Source organism: Ranitomeya variabilis, chromosome 4 (genome assembly GCF_051348905.1).
Source record: "Ranitomeya variabilis isolate aRanVar5 chromosome 4, aRanVar5.hap1, whole genome shotgun sequence".
NCBI classification, from domain to species: domain Eukaryota; kingdom Metazoa; phylum Chordata; class Amphibia; order Anura; family Dendrobatidae; genus Ranitomeya; species Ranitomeya variabilis.
Genome location: NC_135235.1, coordinates 139,954,898 through 139,973,702, shown reverse-complemented (window position 1 = coordinate 139,973,702; position 18,805 = coordinate 139,954,898). Strand labels below are relative to the sequence as shown.

Here is an 18,805-nt window from a genome sequence, read left to right as displayed (position 1 = left end):
GTCATCTATTCCCTCTGAGATTCCGGAATTTTTATCTGATTATCGTGATGTTTTTGAGGAGCCTAAGCTTGGTTCACTACCTCCTCACAGAGATTGCGATTGTACCATAGATCTGATTCCGGGCAGTAAATTTCCAAAGGGTCGTTTATTTAATCTATCTGTACCTGAACATGCTGCTATGCGAGAATATATTAAGGAGTCCCTGGAAAAGGGACATATTCGTCCTTCTTCATCTCCCTTAGGAGCCGTTTTTTTCTTTGTATCTAAAAAGGATGGCTCTTTGAGGCCGTGTATTGATTATCGACTCTTGAATAAAATTACAGTCAGATATCAGTATCCTCTGCCACTGCTGACTGATTTGTTTGCTCGAATAAAAGGGGCTAAGTGGTTCTCTAAGATTGATCTCCGTGGGGCGTATAATTTGGTGCGAATTAAGCAGGGGGATGAGTGGAAAACCGCATTTAATACGCCCGAGGGCCATTTTGAGTATTTAGTAATGCCTTTTGGTCTTTCAAATGCCCCTTCAGTCTTTCAGTCCTTTATGCATGACATTTTCCGGGAATATTTGGATAAATTCATGATCGTGTATCTGGATGATATTTTGATTTTTTCGGATGACTGGGATTCTCATGTCCAACAGGTCAGGAGGGTTTTTCAGGTTTTGCGGGCTAATTCCTTGTGTGTGAAGGGTTCTAACTGTATTTTTGGGGTTCAAAAGATTTCTTTTTTGGGGTACATTTTTTCCCCCTCTTCCATTGAGATGGATCCTGTCAAGGTTCGGGCTATTTGTGATTGGACGCAACCTTCTTCGCTTAAGAGCCTTCAGAAATTTTTGGGCTTTGCTAATTTTTATCGTCGATTTATAACTGGTTTTTCTGATGTTGCTAAACCTTTGACTGATTTGACCAAAAAGGGTGCTGATGTTGCTGATTGGTCCCCTGCTGCTGTGGAGGCCTTTCGGGAGCTTAAGCGCCGCTTTTCTTCCGCCCCTGTGTTGCGTCAGCCTGATGTTACTCTTCCTTTTCAGGTTGAGGTCGATGCTTCCGAGATCGGAGCTGGGGCGGTCTTGTCGCAGAAAAGTTCCGATTGCTCCGTGATGAGACCTTGTGCGTTCTTTTCTCGAAAATTTTCGCCCGCCGAGCGAAATTATGATATTGGTAATCGGGAGCTTTTGGCTATGAAGTGGGCTTTTGAGGAGTGGCGTCATTGGCTTGAGGGGGCTAGACATCAGGTGGTGGTATTGACCGATCACAAGAATTTGATTTATCTTGAGTCTGCCAGGCGCCTGAATCCTAGACAGGCGCGCTGGTCGTTGTTTTTCTCTCGGTTTAATTTTGTGGTCTCATACTTACCAGGTTCTAAAAATGTGAAGGCGGATGCCCTTTCTAGGAGTTTTGAGCCTGATTTCCCTGGTGATTCTGAACCTACAGGTATCCTTAAGGATGGGGTGATATTATCTGCTGTTTCCCCAGACCTGCGACGGGCTTTGCAGGAGTTTCAGGTGGATAGACCTGATCGTTGCCCGCCTGGTAGACTGTTTGTTCCTGATGATTGGACCAGTAGAGTCATCTCGGAGGTTCATTCTTCTGCGTTGGCAGGTCATCCCGGGATCTTTGGTACCAGGGATTTGGTGGCTAGGTCCTTCTGGTGGCCTTCTCTGTCTCGAGATGTACGAGTTTTTGTGCAGTCTTGTGATGTTTGTGCTCGGGCCAAACCTTGTTGTTCTCGGGCTAGCGGATTGTTGTTATCTTTGCCTATTCCAAAGAGGCCTTGGACTCACATCTCTATGGATTTTATTTCTGATCTCCCTGTTTCTCAGAAAATGTCTGTCATCTGGGTGGTGTGTGACCGTTTTTCAAAGATGGTTCATTTGGTGCCCTTGCCTAAGTTGCCGTCCTCTTCCGAGTTGGTTCCTCTGTTTTTTCAAAATGTGGTTCGCTTGCATGGTATTCCGGAGAATATCGTTTCTGACAGGGGGACCCAGTTCGTATCTAGATTTTGGCGGGCGTTCTGTGCTAGGATGGGCATTGATTTGTCTTTTTCGTCTGCGTTCCATCCTCAGACTAATGGCCAGACTGAGCGAACTAATCAGACCTTGGAGACTTATTTGAGGTGTTTTGTGTCTGCGGATCAGGATGACTGGGTTGCCTTTTTGCCGTTGGCGGAGTTTGCCCTCAATAATCGGGCTAGTTCTGCCACTTTGGTTTCTCCTTTTTTTTGCAATTCGGGGTTTCATCCTCGCTTTTCTTCTGGTCAGGTGGAGTCTTCGGATTGTCCTGGAGTGGATACTGTGGTGGATAGGTTGCATCGGATTTGGGGACAGGTGGTGGACAATTTGGAGTTGTCCCAGGAGAAGACTCGGCATTTTGCTAACCGCCGTCGTCGTGTTGGTCCTAGTCTTCGTGTTGGGGACTTGGTGTGGTTGTCTTCTCGTTTTGTCCCTATGAGGGTTTCTTCTCCTAAGTTTAAGCCTCGGTTCATCGGCCGGTATAAGATTTTGGAGATTCTTAACCCTGTGTCCTTTCGATTGGACCTCCCGGCATCTTTTTCTATCCATAATGTCTTCCATCGGTCATTATTGCGCAGGTATGAGGTACCGGTTGTGCCTTCCGTTGAGCCTCCCGCTCCGGTGTTGGTTGAGGGTGAATTGGAGTACGTTGTGGAGAAGATCTTGGACTCCCGTGTTTCCAGACGGAAACTTCAGTATCTGGTCAAGTGGAAGGGCTACGGTCAGGAGGATAATTCTTGGGTGACAGCCTCTGATGTTCATGCCTCTGATTTGGTCCGTGCCTTTCATAGGGCTCATCCTGATCGCCCTGGTGGTTCTTGTGAGGGTTCGGTGCCCCCTCCTTGAGGGGGGGGTACTGTTGTGAATTTGGTTTTTGGGCTCCCCCGGTGGTCGCTGGTGGTACTGGACTTGTGTGCTTCACTTTCTCTGTTCACCTGTTTCCATCCGGATGTGGGAGTATCCTATTTAGCCTTGCTGCTCAGTTATTCTAGTGCCGGCCATCAATGTAACCAGAGCCTTTCTGTTGCATGTTCCTGCTTCTAGACTACTATCAGCTAAGTTGGACTCTTAGTCCTAAGTTTGTTTGCATTTTTGTTCCAGTTCACAGTTATGTTATGTTTCTGTAGCTGGAAGCTCTTGTGGGCCGAAATTACCACTCCGGTGTCATGAGTTGACACATGAGTCTTAAAGTAATTTCTGGATGGTATTTTAATAGGGTTTTCAGCTGACCGTGAAGTTCCCTATTGTATCTTCTTACTATCTAGTAAGCGGACCTCGCTTTGCTGAACCTATCTTCATACTGCGTATGTCTTTTCCTCTGAACTCACCGTCTATATATGTGGGGGGCTTCTGTCTCCTTTTTGGGGGAATTTCCCTAGAGGTAAGCCAGGTCTGTTTTTTCCTCTATTAGGGTTAGTTAGTTCTCCGGCTGGCGCTGGGCGTCTAGGGATAAAACGTAGGTACGTCACCCGGCCACTGTTAGTTGTGTGGTAGGTTTAGCTCACGGTCAGCTCGAGATTCCATCACCCAAGAGCTAGTCTGTTATTTAAGTTCTCTGACGTTCCCTTGCCATTGGGAACCATGACAACTGGCCAACCAACAACATCAGTAAAATGCAGCCTGCAAGGGTATAGAGCCCCCATAGCACAAGCCCACACACAGAGCCAAGACCCCCACCTTCAAGTAATGTGCCGGGGCTTAAGAGACGAGTGCCCCGCTCATGCTGCCGCCCCACACCATGTTACACTGTCCTCAGATTTTACCTTTAAGTATATGGAAGGCTTTTATTACAAGCAGTTTTCCCCTTAACATGATCTGATGGACCATAAGGCACACTGAAAGACTAAATGGTAAATGGTCAAATTATTTTATCTGCACGGCGCGTTTTAGTTCAAAAACCAAGAAGCCATGAAAAAATGCACAAATATCAGAGATTTTAAAAAAATCATGTAACAACTGATTACTTAAGATAAGTTTCACAATCAGACCAAGACCATTTTCAAAAGCTGTGAGGTCCTTATTATTCTACAAAAGGAGTGACACGGTGTCTTGATAATGATAGGTTTGCCGTTGGCATGACAGATCGGTGGGAGGTGCTCGGTGCACACCTTGAAGAACCTGCTCTGTAATGTTGTGAATGTTTGCTTACTGTGTATCCGCTTCCAGAAAAACAATGCAATATTGTTTTCCAACAAATAACCTACTGAGATGTCTCTGGTTTATTTAACCCAGCTTGTGAGATCACTTGGAAAAACCAGAAACACCCTGTGAAAACTTTAATTAGGTTTTATATTTATATTGCTTCTATAAATGGGTTATCCTATGCAATGGGAATTAAAGTGATCTCCTAAACACAGTGTGAAGACTCCATATGTACTTTCCAGCTGGCCAGGATTGTCCCTTAAAGATATAAGGATATCCTATATGACCTATCCTTCAGAAAGGTCATCTAAATCTAATTGGTGGATGTTCGAAACCTGACAACCCTAGCTATCAGCTGTTATAAGTTTCAGGGGTGGTCAGCTGGAAAATTTCCCAAATTCTGGCGAGACTTCCTAGAAGGCAACATCTCCAGAAGGTTACTATAGCATAATGCCGAGATACTGCGTCATCAGACATCTGGTAGAGAAAATCATAGCAGCCGATCTGATAAAGCTCCTAACCCACATTGGAAAATTAAGATATTACTTTAGTGGCTATGAACAAGTATTCCAACTTTCTGCATTAGATTTTTTTCCCATTTGTACATGAGACCGCGTGTTTAGAAGAGAAGCAAATTTCAGGCATCAAAGAATCAAGAATGAGGTAAGGCTGCTTTCACACATCAGGTTTTTTGTTTCAGGCTAAATCCAGCTCTTTAGAGAAAAACCGGAACCGGAAAAAATAAAAACCGGGTTTTCCCCCCATTGACTTGTATTAGCGCCGGATCGCGCCGCATGGCCCAGCGTTCCTTCCGTTTATTTCCGGATCTGGCTAAAATTCCGATTCCAGCTTCTGAAAAAAACGTCTACTGCAACGTTTTTTGTCTCCGGCGAAAAAGCCTGAAGCGCCGTATCCTGCGCTTCTGGCTGTTTGCTACAATGAAAGCCTATGGGAGCCGGAAGGTGCCGGATCTGGAAAAAGGCGGATCCGGCGGCCTGATGCGGTTTTTTAAACTGAGCATGCTTCAAATTTTTTTTATCCAATAATCTAGATAGGCTAGCTGGATCTGTCAAAAAAACGGATCCGTTGCATCAGTTTTTCACAATCTACGCCGGATCCAGTTTTTCCAACACTCGCCGGATTTAGCCTGACACTGAAAACCTGATGTGTGAAAGTAGCCTAAGCGAAAAGGTACAACAGGTGGTGATCACTGAAGGGGGAAAGGATGGGGGTGTACGAAGGATGGGGGTATGCAACGGATGGGGGTGTACGAAGAATGGGGGTGTATGAAGGATGGGGATATGCAACAGATGGGGGTGTACAAAGGATGGGGGTGTATGAAGGATGGGGGTATGGAACGGATGGGGGTATACAAAGGATGGGGGTGTATGAAGGATGGGGGTATGCAACGGATGGGGGTGTACAAAGGGTGGGGGTGTATGAAGGATGGGGATATGCAACTGATGGGGTGTACAAAGGATGGGGGTGTACGAAGGATGGGGGTGTATGAAGGATAAGGGGTATGCAACAGATAGGGTGTACAAAGGATGGGGGTGTATGAAGGATGGGGGTGTATGACGGATGGGGTATGCAACAGATAGGGTGTACAAAGGATGGGGGTATATGAAGGATGGGGGTGTATGAAGGATGGGGTATGCAATGGATGGGGATGTATGAAGGATGGGGTGTATGAAGGATGCGGGTATGTAACTGATGGGGGAGTACGAAGGATGGGGGTGTATGAAGGATGCAGGTATACAACGGATGGGGGTGTATGAAGGATGGGGGTATGCAACAGATGGGGGTGTATGAAGGATGGGGGTATACGAAGGATGGGGGTATGCAACAGATGGGGGTGTACAAAGGATGGGGGTGTATGAAGGATGCGGGTATGCAACGGATGGGGGAGTACAAAGGATGGGGGTATACAAAGGATGGGGGTGTATGAAGGATGGGGGTATGCAACGGATGGGGGTGTACGAAGGACTGGGGTGTATGAAGGATGGGGGTATGCAACAGATGGGGTGCATGGAGGATGGAGGCATGCAACGGATGGGGTGTACAAAGGCTGGGGGTGTATGAAGGATGCAGGTATGCAACAGATGGGGGTGTACGAAGGATGGGGGTATACGAAGGATGGGGGTGTACGAAGGATGCGGGTATGCAACGGATGGGGGTGTACGAAGGATGGGGGTGTATGAAGGATGGGGATACGCAACAGATGGTATGTACGAAGGATGGGGGTGTACGAAGGATGGGGGTGTATGAAGGATGGGGGTATGAAACAGATAGGATGTACAAAGGATGGTGGTATACGAAGGATGGGGGTGTACGAAGGATGGGGGTATATAACAGATGGGGGTATACGAAGGATGGGGGTATACGAAAGATGGTGGTGTATGAAGGATGCGGGTATGCAACGGATGGGGGAGTACGAAAGATGGGGGTGTATGAAGGATGGGGGTATACGAAGGATGGGGGTATATAACGGATGGGGGAGTACGAAGGATGGGGGTATATGAAGGATGGGGGAGTACGAAGGATGGGGGTATATGAAGGATGGGGGTGTATGAAGGATGAGGAGGTGCGTTCTTTTTTGTACTATCCCTATCCTGAATCTAGCGCAATCTGGACAGTACATGATACTGAGCCCTCTATTAGAGATGTCCGTTTCACAGGGTATTTTCATCTTATCATGTCATGGCTCTTCCTGGTTAACCCTCAGTTGGTTTTGTCGGTGATAGACCTTTAGTGGAATGGTAGGTTGCATGATCCAATCCCGCTCCATTTAAACCAGTGATTGGTGGGGTTCCAGTTGTTTGAACCTTTTTCACCTATCAGTGGACCTGTGGAATATCCTCTTAAAAGTTTCGTTTTTGGAACTACAGAATTGAAGCTCTTTTCCCTAGGTTTGGCCATGAACATCAGATTGGAGAGAGCTGACCTCCGTCACCCCCACAATCATGAGACGAAAGGGACAGCTCCAGAGAGATGGACTGAGCCGCAAGATGGAGTGCAGTCTAGTGAACCAACCAAGGACAATCTGATACTGATGGCATATCTAAAGAATTAGCCAACTGCTTTGTAATCCAAGAAAACCCCTTTCACAAGCGCTGTGGCCCTTTCATTCTGGAGAATGCAGCAGTGGGGCCCTTGCTGATGCACATGATGCAATCACTTACCCTTATGGGACGGGACGATCCCTTTACTAACTTGGCATATAGATATATGACATTTTGTTTCAGATCTCATGCTATTTCTTTGATGCTGCGGACCCTTCTTTACTCTCATATAATCCTATGTTTCATCTCTCCCAGCAATGTATGAACACATCACAGACTGTGAGGGATGAGCCGCCGCGCTCCCGGCTCAGTGGGGGACGCTTTAATTAAAGACCCGTTCATTTTGTATGATTATTTCATCTAACTAGCATTAGCATTTTAGGAACATAATTACTATGGAGATGATAGCGGGGCGTCTCTAAGGCGCGGTGTGCGGCTCTTACATGTGCATTATCAATATACATTTTTGGATCCTATCTGGGAAAAAAATGACATCGGCTGTAAGTTTATATGTGCAGCGCCAAGAGGGAAAAATGGTGGAATTATGGAAATCATGGGATGGACAGACGTGTTAATTATGCATAAATGATGGAAAAATGGAAACATATTCAAAACATCTTGGTTTACTCAGTGTGGAGTATGATCCCGCACGTGCACACCTTGGCTGCATCAATGAGGTTCTTAAAGGGTTTGTCCAGTTTTGTCATGCAGCCCTGCAGTCACTCTTTGTGACTACAGACTTGTTAATCCTCACAGCGTGCAATGTGCGCTGTGAAGATTCTCTGACCAGGCAGTCATGTGACCCCAAGTACGCGATATGCACACTCCCAGCCACACTCTGACTAGACGTGTGAGACTTGGCGCAATTCATTTGTACTGAGCGAGGCTTTGCACGTCTAGTTGGAATGTGCCTGGGAGTGTGCATATGGCGCACTTGGGGTCACATGACTGCGGAGTCTTGCCGCTGGCACCGGAGTCTTCACAGCGTTTGCTGTTATGATAGTCACATAGAGTAGCTGCAGACTTTTGTGAAAAACTTGGATGACCCCTTTAATGACTGAGGAATATCTTGCCACAGTGAATGCACTTGTGCAAATCATCAAGATTCGCTGTTGGTAGCTGACTGAGCAATTGCCGACCAATGACGCCCAGATGGGCTCGATGGGAGACAAGTCCGGAGACGCAGAAGGCCATGGTACCACATGTAGGCCATAGAGGCTGCTCACAGTAGCACGAGGAACAGGCGGCCTGGTGTTGTCATGTTGAAATTGCTCCTAGGACACTGCAGAAATGACTGTAACACCATCGGTTCCACCATGAAACCATTGTAATGTCGAGCTGTTAGAATACCTGGGATGGAGACTAGAGGGTCGGGCCATACATCATGCCAACCATAATTCCAGGAGTGGGACCGATGCCATTCCCTCGTGAAGGCCTCTACATGGCGTTGGCTACATGGTCTCCTCACATTTGAAGAACGCATTGTGATCCACCCTGTACTGCAAGTGAAATCTGACATCACCTACCGAGTCTAAGGCGTCAGTGTCTCCACAAACCAGACGGGGCGTGCATGACATTGGGCTACGAGCCAGACCCCCAGTACAGGCGACCCACTGACCTCACGCCTGTGCTCTCATAGAGCACCACAGTGCAGAGGAAGATGGCGGCCCATCCTCTTCAGCAATGCGATGATAGCTGGAGATTGGTCTAGAGAGCATGTGTGATATGCTATGGAGAGGCCCTCACAAGGGCCACAAAATGTTCATTCTGCGGTGAGCAGCCTGCGTGGCATATTACCACGGCCTGCAGCATTTCCAGACTGGTGACCCATTGAGCACATCTGGGATGTCAATAGTCAGAAATTGCAAAGGACGCCGCCAGCAGCGGATCTTGATGATTTACCAGAGTGCATTCAGGGCAGAACCTTCCTCGGACGACCATTAATAACCTCAATGATAGCAGCCAAGGCTTTAAGTGCCGTAATTATCACAATGTAATCGTGGTGCTTACACTCCACACTGCAATAATCAATCAGGATGTTTGACAATGTGTTTTCCAGCCTATCCCAGCTCTATACACTCAGTGCAGCTCCCCACCATCAGACCGCAGCCTCCTCACACTACAGATTACTAGGAGACATCAGTTACTTGGGAAATGCTCGATAATCCGGCGCAGACGGCTGAGGGGGCAGAATCCCAGGCTGCCGTGTACCGCCGTCCCTCCAGCACTAGATGTCGCTACACCCTGCAGCCGTTAGTAACCCCCGGACACCGGTTTTACGCCGTTGCTATGTGTGATGGCGTCGTAGCTAAGCGTGAGACAAGGGCAGGAGGAGGCTGCACAGCACGCCATTTCCGGCCGGCCGCGAAGGAGGAGTGGGGAGGGAGGCAGGAGGAGCTGTATAGCCGGGTGGCAATGAGCAGCAGAGCTTTAAATCAGGGGAGGAGAGCGGGCCGCTGCCGGAGATAGGAAGAGGTTATCAGCTGCTCCCTGCTGCGCTCCTGTCGCGTCCTGTGTCCCGACTGACGTGCCCGACATGGACTTACAGGTGAGAACTGAACACTTCCCAGCAGCAAGTGGTTGCGCCGGAAAGCAATGTTTGGGGACTTTGCTGCTGTCGTAAATGGCTATAGGGCATGCTGGGAGTGGTAGTTTCACTTCATTTGGGGGGGGCCTTAAAGGGATGACACATTTATTACATATTAGTTTAGTGACAGATACCTGGCTGGCTTGCTGGGAGTTGTAGTGCACCGGCAGCTGAGTGCAGTATCCTGGTCCCCATTGTGGGGGCAGGGACGCTGTCTGGGACCTTGCTCCTCTCTCTGGTGGTCTTAATATTTTCTATGGACGGACACTGGAGATTTCTGGTTTCCTTCATTATATTGGGAAAGTTGTAATCAGACGTCTAGCAGGGCCGTGCGGGGCAGACTTTCCGCCATAGTGCGGGGTATTACACGGTGGGGCTGGGGTGGGGGGCTCGGCTGGGGTGGGGTCTCCGCGTGGCTGGTGTGGGGGGCTCCGTGTGGCTGGTGTGGGGGGCTCCGCGTGGCTGGTGTGGGGGTCTCCGCACGGTGGGCTGGGGGGCTCCGCGTGGCTGGTGTGGGGGGCTCCGTGTGGCTGGTGTGGGGGGCTCCGCACGGTGGGCTGGGGGGGCTCCGCGTGGCTTGGGTGGGGGGCTCCGTGTGGCTGGTGTGGGGGTCTCCGCACGGTGGGGGTGGGGGGCTTCGCACAGCAGCAGTGCTTTGTCAGGATGTTCCTTGTCCCCTGTACACACAGTGACCCAGCAGGTTTTTCTGCCGCATGTCTGATGGGCGGCTCTGAGGGCAGATGTTTTGGGATCATTGATTCCTTCTAGTCCTGCAGTGGTGACCTGTCAGTGCAGAACGCTGTGTATGTTGGCACATGAGCCCGGCCACACCGATGCTTCCTGATAATGGCGTCTGTACCCCACAATCGTTCCTACCAGTCTGTAATCGGCACATTTAGTCCCTGGGCCTCACACAAGGGGTCTTCCTGTATTGCACATAAAAGCTGGTCTCTGGCCGCTCCGCTCCCTGCACAGATGGGTATTAGGAATGACATGATCTCCTTCAGTGTCTCCAGTCTTGTGTGGGAGAACGCACCATCATCTTGGGGCTCTGTTACTGACGGCAAGGAGACAAAGCAATATGTTCCAGAAAAGTGGCACTCACCATCCATAACAAAGAAGGGATGGAGGGAGAGTGCCACGTTAATGGAACATGAGGTTTATTTGTGCATTTTTAAGCAGAGCACCACCAGATCCACAAACCAGAGGGTGAGTTCTGCTATTTAAAAGCACTTCAAGCGCCACTCCAGCATTTTTCAAGTAAATAAGGCAGCACACTGCAGCGCTGAAACATGCAAACATGAAACATGAAAAACTGAACTGCATTACTGCACTAGAAATATGAAAAATGAGAGCGTTTAGCGCATAAAAATGGCCAATTTTATGTGTACCTGGTAGCCACTTTAGGGCATCTCTCGTATACCAGGTCCTACGCTTTCCTTTCCTCGCTGAGAATAAACGTCTCCATGTGAATGGGTACTTAGTCTATGTTTGGATGTGACGGTCAGTTTTTTGAAATGTATTCTTTAGCCTTCTGACCGAGCACTCCGCCTCCTAGCCACAGGTGTTTTAATCGCAACAGGTCCAGTACCCCTCTACAGAGAGAGAGAATGTTAGTCTAAGAAGAGGTTTCACAAGTACCCATTCACATGGAGACGTTTATTCTCAGCGAGGAAAGGAAAGCGTAGGACCTGGTATAAGAGAGCTGCCGTAAAGTGGCTACCAGGTACACATAAAATTGGCCATTTTTGTGCGCTAAACGCTCTCATTTTTCATATTTCTAGTGCAGTAATGCAGTTCAGTTTTCATGTTTGCATGTTTCAGCGCTGCAGTGTGCTGCCTTATTTACTTGACTGTATATGAGTTGGTGACTCTAGGTTCAGCACATGTTCACACTTAGTCTATGTTTGGATGTGACGGTCAGTTTTTTTGAAATGTACTCCAGCATTTTTCTTCTTAAATTTCGTGGCTGGAGTGGTGTCACTAACGTAGGGGCATGAAAGATGCTCAGCTGTCTGCCAAGATCCATGTAACCCTACTTATCTGCCCCAGGCCCACTTTTTGGTCATTGTTTATCCATAACCATATTTCGAGTCCAGAAACAGTCGGGTTGGATTGTGAGTATGTATATCGTAGACTTGCAGTCACATGACCAGCTTTCCTGGCGCTGGAGAATCCTCACCACATGATGTGAGAGAGGATTCACATGTCTGCAGTCACTGTAGACTTGTAGCTCAAGTCCGGACAACCCCTTTAAGGTGAAGGCATTTTATGAGTCCTGCTAGGGGTAATCACTTATTGGTGGGTGTCCCACCACCGGAGCCCACACATAACAGGGAACATTGATGCCCATTACAATGGTGTGACATGTCAGACTCCATTCATTTTCTATGGAACTGTTGTAAAAAGCTAAGTGCTGTGCTCTGCAGCCACATAGAGAATGATTGGAGCACAGGTAGAGCGTGCGTGCCGCTACTTCACTATAATGGCAGCCCCATAGGGATAAATGGAGCGCAGGTAGAGCGTGCGCACCGCCACTCTATTCTAATGGCAGCCCCATAGGGATAAATGGAGCACAGGTAGAGCGTGCGCACCGCCACTCTATTCTAATGGCAGCCCCAAAGGCATAAATGGAGCACAGGTAGAGCGTGCGCACCGTCACGCTATTCTAATGGCAGCCCCATAGGGATAAATGGAGCACAGGTCGAGCGTGCGCGCCGCCACTCTATTCTAATGGCAGCCCCATAGGGAATAAATGGAGCACAGGTAGAGCGTGCGCACCACCACTCTATTCTAATGGCAGCCCCATAGGGATAAATGGAGCGCAGGTAGAGCGTGCGCACCACCACTCTATTCTAATGGCAGCCCAATAGGGATAAATGGAGCACAGGTAGAGCGTGCGCACCGCCACTCTATTCTAATGGCAGCCCCAAAGGCATAAATGGAGCACAGGTAGAGCGTGCGCACCGTCACGCTATTCTAATAGCAGCCCCATAGGGATAAATGGAGCACAGGTCACTCTATTCTAATGGCAGCCCCATAGGAATAAATGGAGCACAGGTAGAGCGTGCGCACCGTCACGCTATTCTAATAGCAGCCCCATAGGGATAAATGGAGCACAGGTCACTCTATTCTAATGGCAGCCCCATGGGGAATAAATGGAGCACAGGTAGAGCGTGTGCACTGCCACTCTATTCTAATGGCATCCCCATAGGGATAAATGGAGCACAGGTAGAGCGTGCGCACCGCCACTCTATTCTAATGGCAGCCCCATAGGGATAAATGGAGCACAGGTAGAGCGTGCGCACCGCCACTCTATTCTAATGGCAGCCCCAAAGGCATAAATGGAGCACAGGTAGAGCGTGCGCACCGTCACGCTATTCTAATAGCAGCCCCATAGGGATAAATGGAGCACAGGTCACTCTATTCTAATGGCAGCCCCATAGGAATAAATGGAGCACAGGTAGAGCGTGCGCACCGTCACGCTATTCTAATAGCAACCCCATAGGGATAAATGGAGCACAGGTCACTCTATTCTAATGGCAGCCCCATAGGGAATAAATGGAGCACAGGTAGAGCGTGCGCACCGCCACTCTATTCTAATGGCAGCCCCATAGGGATAAATGGAGCACAGGTAGAGCGTGCGCACCGTCACGCTATTCTAATAGCAGCCCCATAGGGATAAATGGAGCACAGGTCACTCTATTCTAATGGCAGCCCCATAGGGAATAAATGGAGCACAGGTAGAGCGTGCGCACCGCCACTCTATTCTAATGGCAGCCCCATAGGGATAAATGGAGCACAGGTAGAGGGTGCGCACCGCCACTCTATTCTAATGGCAGCCCCATAGGGATAAATGGAGCACAGGTAGAGCGTGCGCACCGCCACTCTATTCTAATGGCAGCCCCAAAGGCATAAATGGAGCACAGGTAGAGCGTGCGCACCGTCACGCTATTCTAATAGCAGCCCCATAGGGATAAATGGAGCACAGGTCACTCTATTCTAATGGCAGCCCCATAGGAATAAATGGAGCACAGGTAGAGCGTGCGCACCGTCACGCTATTCTAATAGCAACCCCATAGGGATAAATGGAGCACAGGTCACTCTATTCTAATGGCAGCCCCATAGGGAATAAATGGAGCACAGGTAGAGCGTGCGCACCGCCACTCTATTCTAATGGCAGCCCCATAGGGATAAATGGAGCACAAGTAGAGCGTGCGCACCGTCACGCTATTCTAATAGCAGCCCCATAGGGATAAATGGAGCACAGGTCACTCTATTCTAATGGCAGCCCCATAGGGATAAATGGAGCACAGGTAGAGGGTGCGCACCACCACTCTATTCTAATGGCAGCCCCATGGGGAATAAATGGAGCACAGGTAGAGCGTGTGCACTGCCACTCTATTCTAATGGCAGCCCCATAGGGATAAATGGAGCACAGGTCGAGCGTGCGCACCGCCACTCTATTCTAATGGCAGCCCCATAGGGATAAATGGAGCACAGGTAGAGCGTGCGCACCGCCACTCTATTCTAATGGCAGCCCCAAAGGCATAAATGGAGCACAGGTAGAGCGTGCGCACCGTCACGCTATTCTAATAGCAGCCCCATAGGGATAAATGGAGCACAGGTCACTCTATTCTAATGGCAGCCCCATAGGAATAAATGGAGCACAGGTAGAGCGTGCGCACCGTCACGCTATTCTAATAGCCCCATAGGGATAAATGGAGCACAGGTCACTCTATTCTAATGGCAGCCCCATAGGGAATAAATGGAGCACAGGTAGAGCGTGCGCACCACCACTCTATTCTAATGGCAGCCCCATGGGGAATAAATGGAGCACAGGTAGAGCGTGTGCACTGCCACTCTATTCTAATGGCAGCCCCATAGGGATAAATGGAGCACAGGTCACTCTATTCTAATGGCAGCCCCATAGGAATAAATGGAGCACAGGTAGAGCGTGCGCACCGTCACGCTATTCTAATAGCAGCCCCATAGGGATAAATGGAGCACAGGTCACTCTATTCTAATGGCAGCCCCATAGGAATAAATGGAGCACAGGTAGAGTGTGCGCACCGTCACGCTATTCTAATAGCAGCCCCATAGGGATAAATGGAGCACAGGTCACTCTATTCTAATGGCAGCCCCATAGGGAATAAATGGAGCACAGGTAGAGCGTGCGCACCGCCACTCTATTCTAATGGCAGCCCCATAGGGATAAATGGAGCACAGGTAGAGCGTGCGCACCACCACTCTATTCTAATGGCAGCCCCATGGGGAATAAATGGAGCACAGGTAGAGCGTGTGCACTGCCACTCTATTCTAATGGCAGCCCCATAGGGATAAATGGAGCACAGGTAGAGCGTGCGCACCGCCACTCTATTCTAATGGCAGCCCCATAGGGATAAATGGAGCACAGGTCGAGCGTGCGCACCGCCACTCTATTCTAATGGCAGCCCCATAGGGATTAAATGGAGCACAGGTAGAGCGTGCGCACCACCACTCTATTCTAATGGCAGCCCCATAGGGATAAATGGAGCACAGGTAGAGCGTGCGCACCGCCACTCTATTCTAATGGCAGCCCCATAGGGATAAATGGAGCACAGGTCGAGCGTGCGCACCGCCACTCTATTCTAATGGCAGCCCCATAGGGATTAAATGGAGCACAGGTAGAGCGTGCGCACCGCCACTCTATTCTAATGGCATCCTCATAGGGATAAATGGAGCGCAGGTAGAGCGTGTGCACCCCCACTCTATTCTAATGGCAGCCCCATAGGGATAAATGGAGCGCAGGTAGAGCGTGCGCACCGCCACTCTATTCTAACAGGGATAAAAGCGCACTGATTTGTACGTTGGTGCGGATCCACACATTATCCCACACTGCAAATGGCTGGTAACTTTTATTCTTCACCGGAGAACTCCTTTAATAAACGTTGTCTTGGGTGCGGGGGTTATTCATTAGTATTATATATTACTATTCACATTTATTAACTTTTCTTTTTGTATTTTATGATTAGCGTGGAGGGATTGTCTATAGCACTGGTGTATATGTCAGTATGTGGTCCGGGGTCTTCAGCACATTGCCTCTGGTACATGGTATGAGTTCTCCTTGTGTGGATGCCTGGGGGTGGACGGCGTCCTTGTCTTCTCCCCTGTGTACAGAGAAGACCTGTAGTGTAAAGGTGCTGATAAGATCCGGATATCTCCTCCACATCTGGACTTTAGACCTCGGTTGAAGACCACGACCTTTGTGCTGCTCTCCACTTACCATACCTGTCAGTCCGGGGTGTTATATATGAAACCACCAATTTATCTCTGAATAAACCTGATGTTCTTTTTCAGCTGAGTTCCTTCAGGTTGTCAGGTCTTCCCACTGGCCGGTGTATCATCTTCAGAACATGTCTGTCTCCAGTGTGTAGCTTCCTCCTGAGCTGCGCTTACATGACAGTCCCGACTCCCCACCTCTTCCCTCTTCTGACGGCTGCCACATTCACACACAAAACCTTTGCAGTCATCATTTCATGACTCAGAAAATAATCAGTCTGCCAAAAAGTCCCATTTGCTGATTTGGCCTCAAACAAAGAAGGTTTTTATTTATTTCTTTTGGTTTAAATATTTTATTATAGTTGGGACTTTCATTAAAGGGGGATTCCAGGATTTGTACGAGTAGGCTACATTCACTCATCCACATGACACATTTGTATGTCATCGTTTTTTTCTCATGGACCCATGGTTTGCCCTATTCTCATCAGTTTTGCTGGTCAGACGTGGCCATTAAGTCTATGGGGATCTGTAAGACGTGGATGAAACTAGGAAGTCCGACTTTGTGTTTCCGATTTCCTTTTGAGTTTCATCTGTTTTTTTTTTTACTAAGGGTCAGTAGAAAACGTTTCTGCTCCAGTGCCACAATAATTAGGCTGTGTTCACAGGTTGTGTTTTTGCTGTGTGTTTTAATTCTAGTTTTAACCTGTGTATTACAGAACCAGCAAAGTCCGAGATTTCAGATCTCATACACACACATTACACTTTTTTTCCTGACTGATTTGGGAAAACTGCTGCGTTTTTGCACCCTGCAGCATGTCACTTCTTTCAGCATTTTTTTCAGCGTATTTTCAGCGCTATTTCACTCGGGTGAGTGCAACATGAAGGAATAAAAACACAACAAAACCTCAGCAAAATTGCTTTTTGTAAGCTACGTGTGAACATAGCCTATCAGATCCTTCACCAACTGTGTTACCATCCAGTGCATTTTTTGTTACTGAAGCCACATGCTATTCATGTAGTGCAAGATACTGACTAATGGTGTCCGAATCAGTTCCCTCAGTATATAGCGTCTCTTAAAACCTAACCTTTAGCCTGTCCTCAATAAGCAGGGATTACCCAAGTGGGATTACCCATGCCGCAGTACCCAAGTGTAATACTATATGGAACCCCGAAAAGAAAACGCAAAACTATAATTCCCTTAACCACGTCCTATGGGACAGCCGGATAAAGCTGAGTGCAGTCCTTTGCTGCTTCCTGCAGTCTCCTAAACATTGAATGAAGCGGATGTGGAGCAAGTTGTTCTAGTAAGCGAGCACTGCCAATCAGGATCCGAGGAAGGGTCTTTATATGCTAATGAGACGTAACTATCTCAAAGAGGAGGACAAATGGAGGTTGTTTTTTTAATATGTACAAAATTCTTTATTGACACAATAATGAACATACAAAAAGACAGATCAAACCATGTGCTATAAAGGACACCACAAAAAGTGGTGGCATTTAGTACAAAGTATAGCTCAATTCACAGTAACAAACTTGGTTATGGTAAGATGAGGACTTTCTGGTTGAGCTCAGAGAGGCACATAACAATGCCCCCTGCTGTAAGCAATAAGCGCCATCCGTCATTCTACTACTCCTATGTCTATACTAATGCCCCGGATTGCATGGTTTGCTTCCTCAAGGGGGAGTACCCAGAGTCAACGGACAGCGAAATGCGCGTCGGGGTTTGGGTGCTGGCGTTTTGGTACCGGGTAAGATGATTTTCTGACTGTGCATCATACAAATGAATTTGGGGAACCTTTGATGATTGTAATGTCAGATTGGTTTTGGACCTTGGCCTCTTGACCACAGCTCTTGAATTGAGCTATACTTTGTACTAAACACCACCACTTTTTGTGGTGTCCTTTATAGCACATTGTTTTATCTGTCTTTTTGTATGTTCATTATTGTGTCAATAAAGATTTTTGTACGTTTTTTTTTTTTTTTTTTTAAAAAGCTCCACTTGTCCTCCTTTTTGTGATATGATGTTTTTGGAGTAATATGTAATCAATTGCGTCACTTTTCTCGCATCTAAATAGGAGTCTGGGTTTTGTTGTGTTGAGACGTTACTGTGTGCCGAAGCCCCTTCTTCACATGTGAATTGAGTTATCTTCTCAGGCACTGTCCCAGTAACAGGTACCCTGACACTATGGTTGTTAAAGGGAATCTGTCACCCCCTGGGAAGCTTTTAATCTATTACTATGGGCATGCAGGTAATAGAATGGATAAACCAGTTTTGCCTGTATGTTAAGATGTTAGGAAATGAAGTTATAATCTTTTATGTTAATGATTGTTTCCAGGCTCCAGGGCGTGCGGTGCCGGGAAGATATCCGTGCCTCCTCACTTCATTACAATACCACCTGCCCCCCATGCATGTTACACTACTCTGTGACCTGCACATGCACCATGCTCTCGCGCAGTTATGGGTACCTTATCCGTCCTAATGGCAGACACTGCCATTACGACAGATAATGTACCCATAATTGTGGGATTATGGCACCGCAAGTGCACGTCACAGGGTAGTGTAACATGCATGGGGGGCGGTGGTATTGTAATGAACAGAAGCTGGGACACTTGGTCATTGTGTGTAGCTTCCCATTGGAGGTATATATTGAGGAATACTCTTGATATGTACGTCTGACAAAAGGCTCAGATGTCATGTGAACAGAGCCATATTTATGGCCAGAACCTATAATGTCCAGTATACCC

The 18,805-nt window shown here is 48.0% G+C and overlaps 2 protein-coding genes across 3 annotated transcripts in view; one reads left to right on the top strand and one right to left on the bottom strand.

Moving 5' to 3' along the window:
• Positions 1 to 9,496, bottom strand: part of LOC143770059 (protransforming growth factor alpha-like) — a 53,071-nt gene extending 43,575 nt beyond the window's left edge. The window contains exon 1 of one of the 2 annotated variants that reach the window (XM_077259296.1): positions 9,360 to 9,496. Coding sequence is in view for 1 of the 2 variants with exons in the window: in XM_077259295.1 (XP_077115410.1) it covers positions 9,309 to 9,311 (3 nt within the window). In the remaining variant the exon portion in view is untranslated. Of the gene's footprint in view, positions 1 to 9,308 lie in introns of both variants that reach the window. The other variant, XM_077259295.1, reaches the window with a different exon arrangement.
• A 125-nt stretch (positions 9,497 to 9,621) lies between these two features.
• The window catches only part of SGPL1 (sphingosine-1-phosphate lyase 1), a 72,456-nt gene continuing 63,272 nt past the window's right edge, over positions 9,622 to 18,805 (top strand). The window contains exon 1 of the mRNA XM_077259294.1: positions 9,622 to 9,760. Within this exon, the coding sequence (XP_077115409.1) occupies positions 9,749 to 9,760 (12 nt within the window). The 5' untranslated portion in view covers positions 9,622 to 9,748. The remainder of the gene's footprint in view (positions 9,761 to 18,805) is intronic.